The sequence below is a fragment of the Trachurus japonicus genome, chromosome 6 (assembly GCF_045865225.1).
Source record: "Trachurus japonicus isolate A0001 chromosome 6, Traja_1.0".
NCBI lineage: Eukaryota > Metazoa > Chordata > Actinopteri > Carangiformes > Carangidae > Trachurus > Trachurus japonicus.
The window spans coordinates 1504061-1516661 of NC_140912.1; the positions used below are offsets into that span (position 1 = coordinate 1504061).

At 40.1% G+C, this 12601-nt stretch overlaps 1 protein-coding gene across 3 annotated transcripts in view; it reads left to right on the forward strand.

Moving 5' to 3' along the window:
- Nucleotides 1–12601, forward strand: part of carmil2 (capping protein regulator and myosin 1 linker 2) — a 68642-nt gene that overhangs the window by 2079 nt on the left and 53962 nt on the right. For all 3 annotated transcript variants that reach the window (XM_085778244.1, XM_085778243.1, XM_085778245.1), the window contains exons 2-12: nucleotides 3400–3503; nucleotides 3944–3994; nucleotides 5075–5134; nucleotides 5221–5342; nucleotides 5743–5840; nucleotides 6818–6888; nucleotides 7127–7200; nucleotides 7321–7396; nucleotides 8264–8352; nucleotides 8566–8660; nucleotides 9648–9734. In XM_085778244.1, the coding sequence (XP_085634370.1) occupies nucleotides 3400–3503; nucleotides 3944–3994; nucleotides 5075–5134; nucleotides 5221–5342; nucleotides 5743–5840; nucleotides 6818–6888; nucleotides 7127–7200; nucleotides 7321–7396; nucleotides 8264–8352; nucleotides 8566–8660; nucleotides 9648–9734 (927 nt within the window). The remainder of the gene's footprint in view (nucleotides 1–3399; nucleotides 3504–3943; nucleotides 3995–5074; nucleotides 5135–5220; nucleotides 5343–5742; nucleotides 5841–6817; nucleotides 6889–7126; nucleotides 7201–7320; nucleotides 7397–8263; nucleotides 8353–8565; nucleotides 8661–9647; nucleotides 9735–12601) is intronic.

Consider the following 12601-nt stretch of genomic DNA (forward strand, 5'->3'; position numbering starts at 1 on the left):
GCATTTAAAGGGACAGGCACTGAAACCAGCCGTCCTGAACAGGGATGTTTGGTATTTTGACCACAGCATTTCACAGGTATGTCTTTAAGACATCTGGGAGCTATTTTAATTTGTGGGAAAGGGGCATCATATGTCTCCTTTAAAGAGTGGGAGTGAATGGATATTTCTGAGCTCAGGTAGCAGTGAGTTCCAGAGCCAAGACTTCATACATTTGACAATCATTTTTCATATTTTCTATGACTCTGTTTATGACCTGACACAAATCTGTATGGAGGAAGCAGAAACATTTCTAAGATTCTTGTCGTCATTATATTGTGTAGTGTTGATAGTGAGTGCGATATAAACTGTGAATTGAAGGGGTCTGAAAACTTTCTGATCACTCTGCAAATGGAAACAATTTTGAAACAAAACAGTCAGAGTAGTTAGTCATCTGGAGAATAGATATGTAAATAAATCTAACTGCTTCACGTGTTGTAACAGAGAGACCACACACTTCCCTGCACTGGCGTCACAAACAGTAGTCGACTGTTACAGAGTTGCAGAGTTTACACTGCCACGCTCAGTTTTTGCCGTAATAAAGGTCAAATCTGACTGAATCAGCTTCGCAGAAGTCAGTTTGTGCGTGCAGCGTCGCCTCCCTGCCCTCGGCTAACAGCTGTGTTTCCACTGTGACAGTCAATGACTCTAAACTAACTGACAACATGAAGGAATCGTGACTCAGACTGTGCTTTGTCAAAATTGTCCGGGCAGACACCACCAGATTATTTGAAATTTCAGTTGCTGCTTCAGCGGATTCAGATTCAGTGTATATCTTTAAATCTGACCTTTGATACAGAGGTCGGCTGTGATTGAATTCTGACTATCACCATTTCCACACTCTGAGTGTCCCTGTTTACCATGTGTACAAACATTTATTAAATGATTTATGATTAAGCAAGCAAGCGATTACCACATGATAGGGAGTGATGTACTAGCACAGCTGTAAGTGGAGGCTGAGACTGACCAAAGACAGACAGTCTCAGTTGTGTTGACATTCAGTATTAATGTACAGGAACATCAGATTATGATTTTTTTTTGTTTGTTTTCTCATCATTTATTTGCTTACATTAACACAAATAGTTCTGCAACTGGAGCGAAACTGAACTGTTCTGCCCTACAATGGATGCGTTGTAGGGCACTGTTGCCAACAGCGACACAAACATTTCTAATGTTATTTCTGGGTGTTTTTTTTTTTTTTTATCCGGGTGAATTTTGTTATAATCAAAGACAGATACCAATGTAATGTAACACTGATAGACAGATAATAGAGCACCAGTAAAGCTGTGTGGTTGAAAGTGCTAGTGCTGTTGTTCTCTATATCAACAGTCACTGAATGACTCATCCAGTCAGATTACAGAGCTACATGTTGTGTAAGGTGCTCTGATGCACTTATAGCAAGTGTGAGGAGAGTGTTCATTAATCTAAAGTACCTGAAGACAGGTGACAAATGAAAATTTAAAGCTCTACGTTTACTCTCCCCTTGTGTTTTATCTGAAGTGGTGATCCATGAAAAATGATGAGAACCATGTCAGTGTAGTTTGACACCTCCTCTTCCAGGCTTCTCTCTGCAGCTCTAGTGACAAGAGGTCAGTGAACTAATCACAGACGAGACTCAGAACCAGGGACTGTATTGTTGTGACATCACAAAGTCACAGAAGTCCTGACATTGTGTTTCTCTGTGGACTGAGGCTTGATACTTTGACAGTGTTAATATGAATTTAAAATCTATACATAAGAGAAATAAACAGCATCTTAAGACACGGCATGAGTGCACCGAAAATGAAAAACAAAAACTTCATCATGAGGTCAAAAGTTCTATCTGTTATTTGTAATATTTATCTGTTCGATCTGTGTTTTCTATCAGCTCTGTGATCACACACGTTGTAACCAATCAGGAAGACATTACCTGCGGTTTAAAATTATTTATTCAGAGAGAAGAATGAAAACTGGGTAGTATGTAACTGACAAGGGTGTGGTTAATTTCAGTTTCCATCTACAGTTAGTATGGCCACAATAGCGTCTATGTCACCTGATGGCCAGAACTACAGAAACAGAAATCCTCATAGAGCAGGTGCTGGAGCGTAATCACATCAGATTAAACTAACACAACATCTCAAACTCTCTGTTCTGCATCAATTTACTCAGCTGAGGACATTTGAATCAGCTGATTCTTTTGATAACAATATTTGTTTGAACACGTCTGACAAACCAAGCTATATCTAGTCCATACAAGTTCAAAATACCCATGTCTTAACAGACACAACACAACTTCAGTCTAAATAAGTATTGATAAACAAAATGGTTGAATATGACACAAACACGTAAAATTTATTCCCAGTTGCTGTGTGTGTATAGCCAGGGTCGTTGCTAGGAATTCTGGGCCCCCTGAAAGAATACTAAAGTGGGCCCCTGCTCCCTGACTGTTCTCCTTCTATCTTGGAATGACCCCGATGCGAGGAAATGCAGAGATATAAGAGCTTTAGCCCTGGCAGGTATTAAATCAATAAAAGAAAAAAAGCGGTGCCAGACCATACTTGTCTTTCAAACGTACTAAATAAAGATGCAAAAACTTCCACCGCAATCTGTTTCAGGTTTGATAAATCATGCTGCGTGTGCTAAATAAATCTATTTGCATCTACTCCTCCCAATATTTTGCACGTTCTGGCCGAAACGCCCATATTTGCATATTCATCAAGGCAAACGCGCTTAATGCATCGTGCATGCTTTTTTGCCCGTTTGAGAGACGCAATCCTCAGTGCACCCGGTTAGTACATCAGCTTGCACATTTTTTTGCGGGTGACATCAAGTTTGCACACATTCTTATACAAGCAAACCTTTAGTAGATCAGGCCCTGTGAGTATTAGTCAGGGTCGTATGCAGAATAATTCAGTCATACAAAGATTAGACTACTGGGGTTTTTTGTGGGCCCTACTGGGCGCTGGGCCCCTAGAATTATCATCACCTTTCTCTCCTAACAGCCCTGGTCATAGCTAAAAAAAAGTGCTCTCCGATATCATCATGATCTTGACCTTTGATAACTTGACTAATCTTGAACCATTTGTGTGAAATTTGCCTTGTTTAATTACTGTGTAACTGTTGCTAAAAAATGTTTTCTGAGGCTACACTGACCCCGACCTTTTGCCTATTACCACTAAAATCTAAAAAAAAAACATAATTAATTCAGTTTACTTTTCCATTTAATTACTCAATGACAAACAATGTCTGGTATGAATGCAATAACTTATTGCATTCATACCAGACATTGTTTGTCATTAAGGTGGGTCACAGGATGATGATGAAGGTCCAGCTGGGTTCAGTCAGCCTCACGGTGACACTGCTGCTTCTTGTGTGTGTGAACAGATCAGATCTCGGAGCTGCTGAGGCCTCACAGAGTGTGTCTGGTGACCCCTGTGGTTCTCAACCACTCCAGTCAGCCATGTGGGCGGGCGGCCAACAGGTTTGTGGTGAGTGATGGACGATACAAACATGTTTACTGTGCTCACTGGCTGATTAGTTGTTTGATCGCAAATAAAATCTTGCTACGATAAATCCTGCTGCAGCCTTCTGTGTTACCAGTCTGAGCAGCTCCAGCAGGCACTGACAGCTGTCTGTGGTTAAAGTGATCACAGCTTTCAACCAGACTGTGACTTGTGTTATGAGGGGAGGAGAACCGAAACCTTGTGACATCATTAAAACATCATTAAAGATTGTGGTTTCTGATAAGCTCTGACATTATCGATTTTGCTCTCTGTCTGGCACATTTCATCTCACCAATACTTCTCTGATTAAGACATTTGTCTGGTGCATTTCCGCTGCAACCAACACAAGAGAGACCTCTCTCTCTCTCTCTCTCTCTCTCTCTCTCTCTCTCTCTCTCTCTCCTAATCATGTCTTTCTGTCTTAGGTTCTGAGTCTGTGGAGAGGTTACCTGGTTATAAACAAGCAACCTGTCAGGGTAAATCACACTCAAGTGTTAAAACATGTCATGAACCAAACTAATTCAACATAATGAAGCTTTGAAGTGCTTTTGTTCAACTGTTCAATCTGAGCTAATTATCAAATCCTTGAAGTTGTGATGATGTCTGGTCTGAAGTTTTTTCAAACTTATCCTTTTAATGTGAATTAAAGATCTTTAACTCTCACACATTATTCTAACAAATTAAGAAAAACTAATCTACATACTTTTTAAAGGGGCTGTTCAAACTTGCTACACGGCTAATGTTAGCTGTTTACTTACCATTAATTAGAAATGTTGAGGTTCAGCATCAAACTTCAGTTGTTTACTCAACTGCCTTCAGAGGTGGTGAACAACTCTGTGTAGCTTGTATTTCCATCACTCCTTTTCTACTGAAATGTGTTAGCTAGCCCTGGCTCATTTGACACATCTCTTAGTCTCTGATAATGAGTCATAGTATCTTATTTTATAGTAGCCTATCTTATATATAAATGTAATAGTGTATGAGTCTCTTGGCAAGACTCGTACAGTAAGTAAAAAACTTCTAATTTATGGTTAAGTGAAAAGCAATGGCTCCTTCAAAGCTGTGATTAGGTTTGTAGTCAGACACTGCTTCTTGTGTTGTATGTTTTATAGGAGTATTTTTAGTTTCACACCACGGCAGTGAAGATGTTCTGCCGTGTTCTCACTCACTATTTCAAAGGACTGTTTGAAGGTTTGAAGTTCCCGATTAACAATAAAACTTCCATATGTTCCTCCTCTCCTGTTTTTTTTAGTTGTTTTGATCCCTAAGAAAATATATCTGTGATTTTAGGAAACACTTTTTAAGAAAGTATCTCAGTATAGTTTTACTTCTCCTCTCTGGAGCCCTAGCAACAACAAGTCCATGAAGAACTCTGAGCTGGTTACTGCTTTGTTGTGACATCACAAAGTTACTGTCCTGAACCAGCTCAGTTTCTGAATACAGTCTATCATGTATATATACTGTATGGACTTTATGGTAAAGGTTAGAATTATATGTAGATTAGTGGACATGTGCATTCTGTGTTTTCACGTACATTTGTATGTCCGTGTGTGCAGGTGGAAAGCACATTCAGCTACCTGGAGATTTGTGCCATCAACATTTACAGCCTCACACAGGTACGGGAAAACTGAGGATTTAATGTGCCTCTTGTGTGCTTTTTAGATGGTGATAAAGTATGTATTATGTAATGTGTGTGTTGCAGATTGTGTTGGAGACAGACAGGCAAACGTTGTCTTTTAGTGTACTGCACGTTGAGGATCTTGAGGCCATGGTCAGTCACATGACCGCCTCATTGAAGAGGATCTTCCCTGATTCATCTCCAGGGTGAGTCTCACTCCACAAAGATGTCTGAATTCACAGCGATGAGTTCATGGTCTCCAAGTAGAGTTGGAAATATTTGCTGCTAAAGAAATGTAACCATCAGAGACATACTGGACATCAACTAGCCTACTGGATAGATTAACACCACATCTGCATACATCATTCCCCTTTGGATGAGTTGATTTTGATTTTGATTTGTCCAAAAATAATTAACACCAAATAGAGATAATGATAAATGTTAGCTACCATGCTAAACTACAATACTATATGCAATGCTAATCATCAGCATGTTAGCATTGCATAGACTTGTTAGACAGATGTTACTAGCTTTGCATCTCATAGAACTGCTATCATGGTCACTGCTGACTCCGTGTTTACAGTGTGTTCCCCCTTTGCTCCTCAGAAAGCTGCTCAAGACGGTTCCTCCAGATCTGCAGCAGAGACTCCTCACACTGACGGGAGTGATCGAGGAGCAGCTCAACAATCAGCCCAGCTCCTGTGGTACAACTGGATGTTTGTTCAGTGTTGACATCTGAGAAGCTATTTTGTTAATGTGCCACAATTCTCTTCAGAAAGTCCTATTTAAAGGGATAGTTCAACATTTTGGCAAATTGGCCCATTGCCATAATCCCTAAATATTTAGCAGTAGGTTTGTTACCTTTAATTATCGGTGCAAGCTGTTTTTAGAACGGTGGAACAGAGCTGCAAGCTGCTCAGAGCTACGCGGAGGCTAATGGGATTTCTTGGTTTCCCTCATCGAATACACAATCCAACAACTCCAAAACACTCTGCTGGACAAGTTGTGACCTGCAAATTCACCACGCTATGAGATAATAACAGAACGTTACGAGACAGAGTTGTTTTAGAGGTAAATGCAGAGACTGCTTGCCAAAAAACTGCCCCTGATAGGAACGAGCATCAGCTGTTTTGCATGAATTCTCAATTAATGTTTCTCAATGAAACTCTGTCTCATAACGTTCCATTACGCGGCTCTGCTCTGCCGTTCTAAAAATAGCTTGCACCGACAATTAAAGGTAACAAACCTACACCTAAAACTATAGGGATTATGGCAATGGGACAATTTGGCAAAATGTTGAACTATCCCTTGAACACAAAGTGTAAAGTGATGTTCACTAATGATTAGATCAATAGTAAAGTTAGTTGATAAGTTTGAAGTTGTAAATTAACTTTAATCTTTTTGACCCTAGTCTACACTGCTGGGCCAGTGAACGACATGCCATAGTCTGAGATGTTTACATTGTCAATGACCATGCAACAGAACAATACAGTTCAGGATTCTATTATTTTCTGCATGCACATAAACATTTAAAGTTTAAAGTGACGCAAGTATCTGGTGTCAGATAGAGGTAGACATACTGTATGTTTTGCTGTGTTTACCTGAGTGATACTGGTCCACTCCCTCTTGGGGCTCATGTATGTACAGACAGACAGCATGTGTGTGAATGTGTGTTCTTCAGGAGGATTCTCTGACACCTACGCTGCTTTGTGTGATTTCAATGAGATGCCATTCAGAGAGGAGATTCAGTGGGTAAGTCACTGCAACATAAACCACTGAATTTAAAACGTAAAGCTGCTTCTCCCCTTCTGTCACCAGCCTTACATTATTATATTATAACATTAATACTGGATTAGCAGGATTTCACTGCTATAGCTGCTCAAGGTGGAGCTGCTTTTAAATGTGAGATCAGGGAGAAAAGGGGGGAACTGCAGTAAATGAGTGTAAGCATCTGTGGATCCAAGTGAAGTATGGCTAACTGCTTTGGCAGGATGTCGATAACATCTACCACGTTCACAAATGGAGACAGTTCAACCTGCACGACTTCAGCCACTTAGACAGCAGGTGAGATTCTGCACACAGCTGCCTCAACCACTATTAGCTCTCTCACACACACATACATACACACACACACACACACACACACACACTCATCCTCCTTGTCTTCATCTCCTCTCCTCTCAGAGACTTGGCATTAGCAGTTGCGGCACTATCCTTCAACCAGTGGTTCACCAAGATCTGCTGCAAAGACCTCAAACTGGTAAAGTGTCTCTTTAAATAATCACTCACAGTCATGTGGCGAAGGTGACACAATGTGAAAATGAATATATGTCGAAAGATATACTGAATTGTATATTGAATAACAGCACATATTTAACAACATATTTATTAGAAATTGGAGCAATTTTATATTGAATTGTATCTTTTAGTCTTGCCTTTATCAACAAAGCCTGCCAGTTTATTATGTTTATATTAGGTACTTTATAGTAGAGTCCAAAAGACTGAGATCAAGTTCCCAAATATAGGAAGATAGAAGTGGACTATATGAAACATATTCATATATTTCTAATATTTGTATAGATTTTTTTTAAATATCACAAGAGAACTGGATCTTGTCTTTAGAGACAGTTTTATATCAGATGAGGAGTTAGTATGAATCTGTCAGAGACCAGCGCCATGGACAGCGTCATGGTTCTATCAATACACAGCACAGTTATGTTACGACTTCTTGTGCAGACAAATACAAACAAGTATCCTTAACCAATCTATTCATAATAAATAAAGCTACTGATGGTTTAACTGAATTTAATGTTGAAGAGCCACTTATCCTAACCCAAATCACAATAGTCTCCCAAACCTAACCAAGCCATGGCCCCTCTTATTGTAACCATGGTGACAAAGGTAGATGTGCCGCTGACAACCAAGGTCCACCAAATCTCTCAGGTGGGATGTGGACCAGGACCAGGATCCTGCAAAATCTCTCATATGGTCGTGATTCCTGCAGAATATATGGTTAACCATTGAGAGATGCATCACAACATTTCTCTGTCCGGAGCAGCTGAATCATAAAAAATAAACTAGACTTTTATTTTGGACCCTGTCTGTCTCCCTGTCCTTGTCCCTCCAGTCTGTAGATGTCCAGCAGCAGTTGACGTTCCTGTTGTCCAGGTCTCCTGGCCTGGAGGAGCTCTCCCTGGAGGCCAGTGGACTCAGACTGTGAGTGTGTGCAGATACATATTTGAGTAAATACTCTCTTTACTTTGGCTTTGCCATAAGTCCCTCAGCTATTGGGGCATATCTGGGCAAAAATTACCAGCTCTGTGCCAGCTGATGTTTGAATGTACACAATAACTGTAAATCTAAAGAGACAATATTTAATTGAGGTATTGATTGAGATTTGAAAGCTTTTACTTTTTTATTCTGCTTCAGGGACTTTGCAATAAAAATGGCGGCCGCCCTGCGAGAGCACACCTCCTCCACCCTGCACTCCATCAACCTCTCAGGAAATCCAATTGAAGACAAAGGTGGGTTTCAGAGTGGTGTCAGCATGGTGGCAGAATAGCGCAGCCGTTTCCTACATCTTGACCCGAGTTGCCAGTTTCATTGTTTATATCTCTGTCTTTTGTGAATTTTCTTCTGCTGTGTGTAACTTTGGTTTAGCCTTGGGTGTGCAGCACAGGGTCCGTTCATCCAAATTGCTTAACCATGTGAAAGTGGATCACCTGCTCATTGTCATCTGTCTCCTCCACTCAGACTAGTTTCCAGTTGCAGCTCTTTTCATTCAGAGTGAAGGAAAATATGAACCAATCAACCAATTATGTGAAAAGTTGTTGGGAGGGTTTTTGTGAAGTCAGTTGACCATCAAAATCTATACTGCTCATCCTCGTGTCCTTGTGTCCTTGTGTTTGTGCCAGATGTGAAGAAGTTCCTATGTTTCCCCAAAATAACATACCTCTGTGTCTCCACTGTCACCAGAGCAAAATCATAAACATCACCTTTGACAGGATCCAGTAATTAAGGGATAGTTCAACATTTTGGCAAATTGGCCCATTGCCATAATCCCTATAGTTTTAGCAGTAGGTTGGTTACCTTTAATTGTCGGTGCAAGCTATTTTTAGAACGGCGGAGCAGAGCCGCAAGCTGCTATTATCTCATAGTGTGGTGAATGTGCAGGTCACAACTTGTCCACCAGAGCGTTTTGGAGTTGTTGGATTGTGTATTTGATGAGTTTGATGAGGGAAACCAAGAAATCCCATGTGTAGCTCTGAGCAGCTCACGGCTCTGCTCCGCCGTTTTAAAAATAGCTTGCACCGACAATTAAAGGTAATGAACCTACTCCTAACTATTGGGATTATGGCAATGGGCCACTTTGCTAAAATGTTGAACTATCCCTTTAAGATGATACATTTCAAGGCCTCACATCCACATTTATAGATGCAAGCACAGACAGGCAAGATGAATCATGGTTGTCATGTTGTAACGTTGTGTGTGTATGGTGTTTTCATTCCTAGGTGTAATAGCACTTTGTCAGGAGCTGCCAAATCTATCTGAAGGTCTCAAGCACCTTTCTTTGTCAAGGGTATCAATGACTGCAAGAGGTACACACACACACACACACAACCAAGGGTCTCTAAAGAGGAGGTGGATGTCCAACACTGTCTAGTGAGCAGAGATGGCAAAAGTACCCAGATTCTTTACTCGAGTAGAAGTAAAAGTACCTGTGTAAAAAACGACTTAAGTAAAAGTGAAAGTACTGATCCAAATATCTACTCAAGTAAAAGTAAAAAGTACAGGCTCTGAAATTTACTCAAAAGTATTATTAAAAGTAAAAAGTATTTCCATTGCACGATTCACTGCAAAGCAAATAACCACACGATAATTCATCTTGAATCCATTTCATCAATGTTATTGTTCACATAGCCTAAGTTTACCTGCCGGACACAAAATGTATCCTAATGTACTTCACTATGGTGAATCGTAGGCATTTGTATTGTACACAGAGGTGGCAAAAGTACTCATATTCTGTACTTAAAGCAGAAGTAAGCGATCCGGTCGTTTTGGCTAATGCTGCGTTCCAGGCAGGCTTTTGAAACAACACTTACGACTTTGTAGCGTTCCAGGCAACCCACTCGTGTTTCTCCGACCTGTTTTACCTGTGAAAGTCACTATAACGGCCACTCGTAACTTCTGACCCGTGAACTCGTACCAGATCGAACTGGTACGACTTCACAGGTCGGAAAAACACGAGTTACGAGTTGCCTTGAACGCACCATAACGTCTTGTTAGCCATGGAGTTAGCAGCCCCCGCCCTCGTCATGGATCTATTGGTCCTCGTCCCTACGTCACCACATTCAGGCGCATCCCTTGGCTGCACACACAGAGAGGACTGCCCCTTTATGCCGTTCTCTCTCCTCATTGGATAAAACTTGTAGGATACGATAAATGTTTTCTCCTCGGCTCAGAGCAGAGCAGAGTGACTGAGAGACCCATGTTTCGATCCAAACACTCTATGTAAGTGATTGCTGTCGGAAGATACAACTATTTAAGACTTATATTAACACAAAAATATCGCTTACTTCTGCTTTAAGTAAAAGTAAGAAAGTACAGGCCGTTAATGAAACCTACATCATTTGATAATTTTGTTAAACAAAAAAAGTTCAGCCAGAATCAAGATTGAACTGACCAGAGGCAGTGTTTCCCAACGTTTGGGCCGCCACAGACTCTCACAAAATAATAACAATAAGAATTTTTAAACAGCGTTTCACCACCTCTCATCTCTGCCAGTCAGTCCACCTGCCGTCTCTCTCGCACCAAACGTAGGCTACACGTACGCGCACACACGCGCGCACACGTACACACAGACACGGGCGCATGGATATGGAGGTAGATTTGTGTCTTTATTATTCAATCAAAAAAAAGGTTGCTTCAATCAAAAAATATATTTTCAATCAAAAAAAACCGTTTCAATCAAAGAAAAAAAGTGTTTGAATGCAAAAATATATTTGAGACTCAAAAAAATGCATTTGAACACTATTTTTTTTTGCTTGAAAATGTTTGAAGCAACTTTTTTGATTGAAGTATTGTTGTTTTGTGTTTGGGCCATATTATGGGTAGGACATTTGTGTCTTTATAATTCAATCAAAAAAAGAAGTTGCTTCAAACAAACAAAAAATATTTTCAATAAAAAAATCACTTCAATCAAAAAATAAACCTTTTCAATCATAGAAAAAATGTTTTTGAATGCAAAAAAATATTTGAGACTCAAAAAATTGCACTTGAACACTTTTTTTTTGATTGAAAATGTTTTCTTTGATTGAAGTAATCTTTTTTGTGTTTGGACCATGTTATGGGTAGGACATTTGTGTCTTAATTATTCAATCCCAAAAAAGTTGCTTCAATCAAAAAAAAAACATTTTCAATCAAAAAAAAAAATATTTTCAATCAAAGAAAAAACTGTTTAAATGCAAAAAAAAAAAAAATCATTTGAAGTGTTTTTTTTTTTTGATTGAACTTTCTTTTTTTTTTGAATGAAGTGAAAAAAAGTTTTGAAGTCGTTTTTTTTTAAAAATCATTTTGACACAAACGTACCGCAGTGGGCGGGTGCTTCCCCATTGGTCAGACATGTTTGAGTGACAAGTGTCTACACCAACGACGTCTTTCTGACAAGCAAGTCATGGTCGCCACTCGCCAGCGAGCCAGGAAGCAGTGGTGGAGTTGTTGGTAAGTAGATAAAACCGTATTAAAATGATTGGTGTCACGTTATTAGCCTACTCTGTTTGATATTTCGATTAAACATACAGCTTGCTAACTTAGCTCACGTTGACTAATTTGTGTGATGGTGTTAGATATCTGACGCCTCATATTGTCAGGCAGTTAAAGCAGATATCAGTGGAATGTTTTTGTTAATATAGTCCTAAATAGTCCTATTTTCCGTCAGCAATCACTTACATGAAGTATTTCAGCCTAAACACGAGTCTCTCCGTCACTCTGCTCTGCTGTAACCCGAGGAGAAAATTTTCCTTGTGGGATACAAGTGTTATCCAATGAGGGGAGAGAACGGCATGAAGGGCTGTTTGTGCAGCCAAGGGATGCGCAGTGAATGTGGTGACGTTAGCACGAGGACCAATTGATGCCTGAACAAGGGCGGGGGCTGCTAACTCATGGTGCGTTCAAGGAAACTCGTACTTTGTGTTTTTTTTCCTTCCTGTGAAGTCATACCAGTTCGATCTGGTACGAGTTCACGGGTCGGAAGTTACGAGTGGCCGTTATAGGGAACTTTCACAGACAACAGGACGGTAAAAACACGAGCTACGGGTTACCTGGAACGCTACCAAGTCGTAGTTGTGACTTGAAGCTGTAACTTACGGTTTCAAAAGCCTGCCTTGAACACAGCATTAGCCGAAACGGCCGTGCCACTGATATCTGCTTTAAGTAAAGTTGGAAAGATATTCACAGATTCGGACTT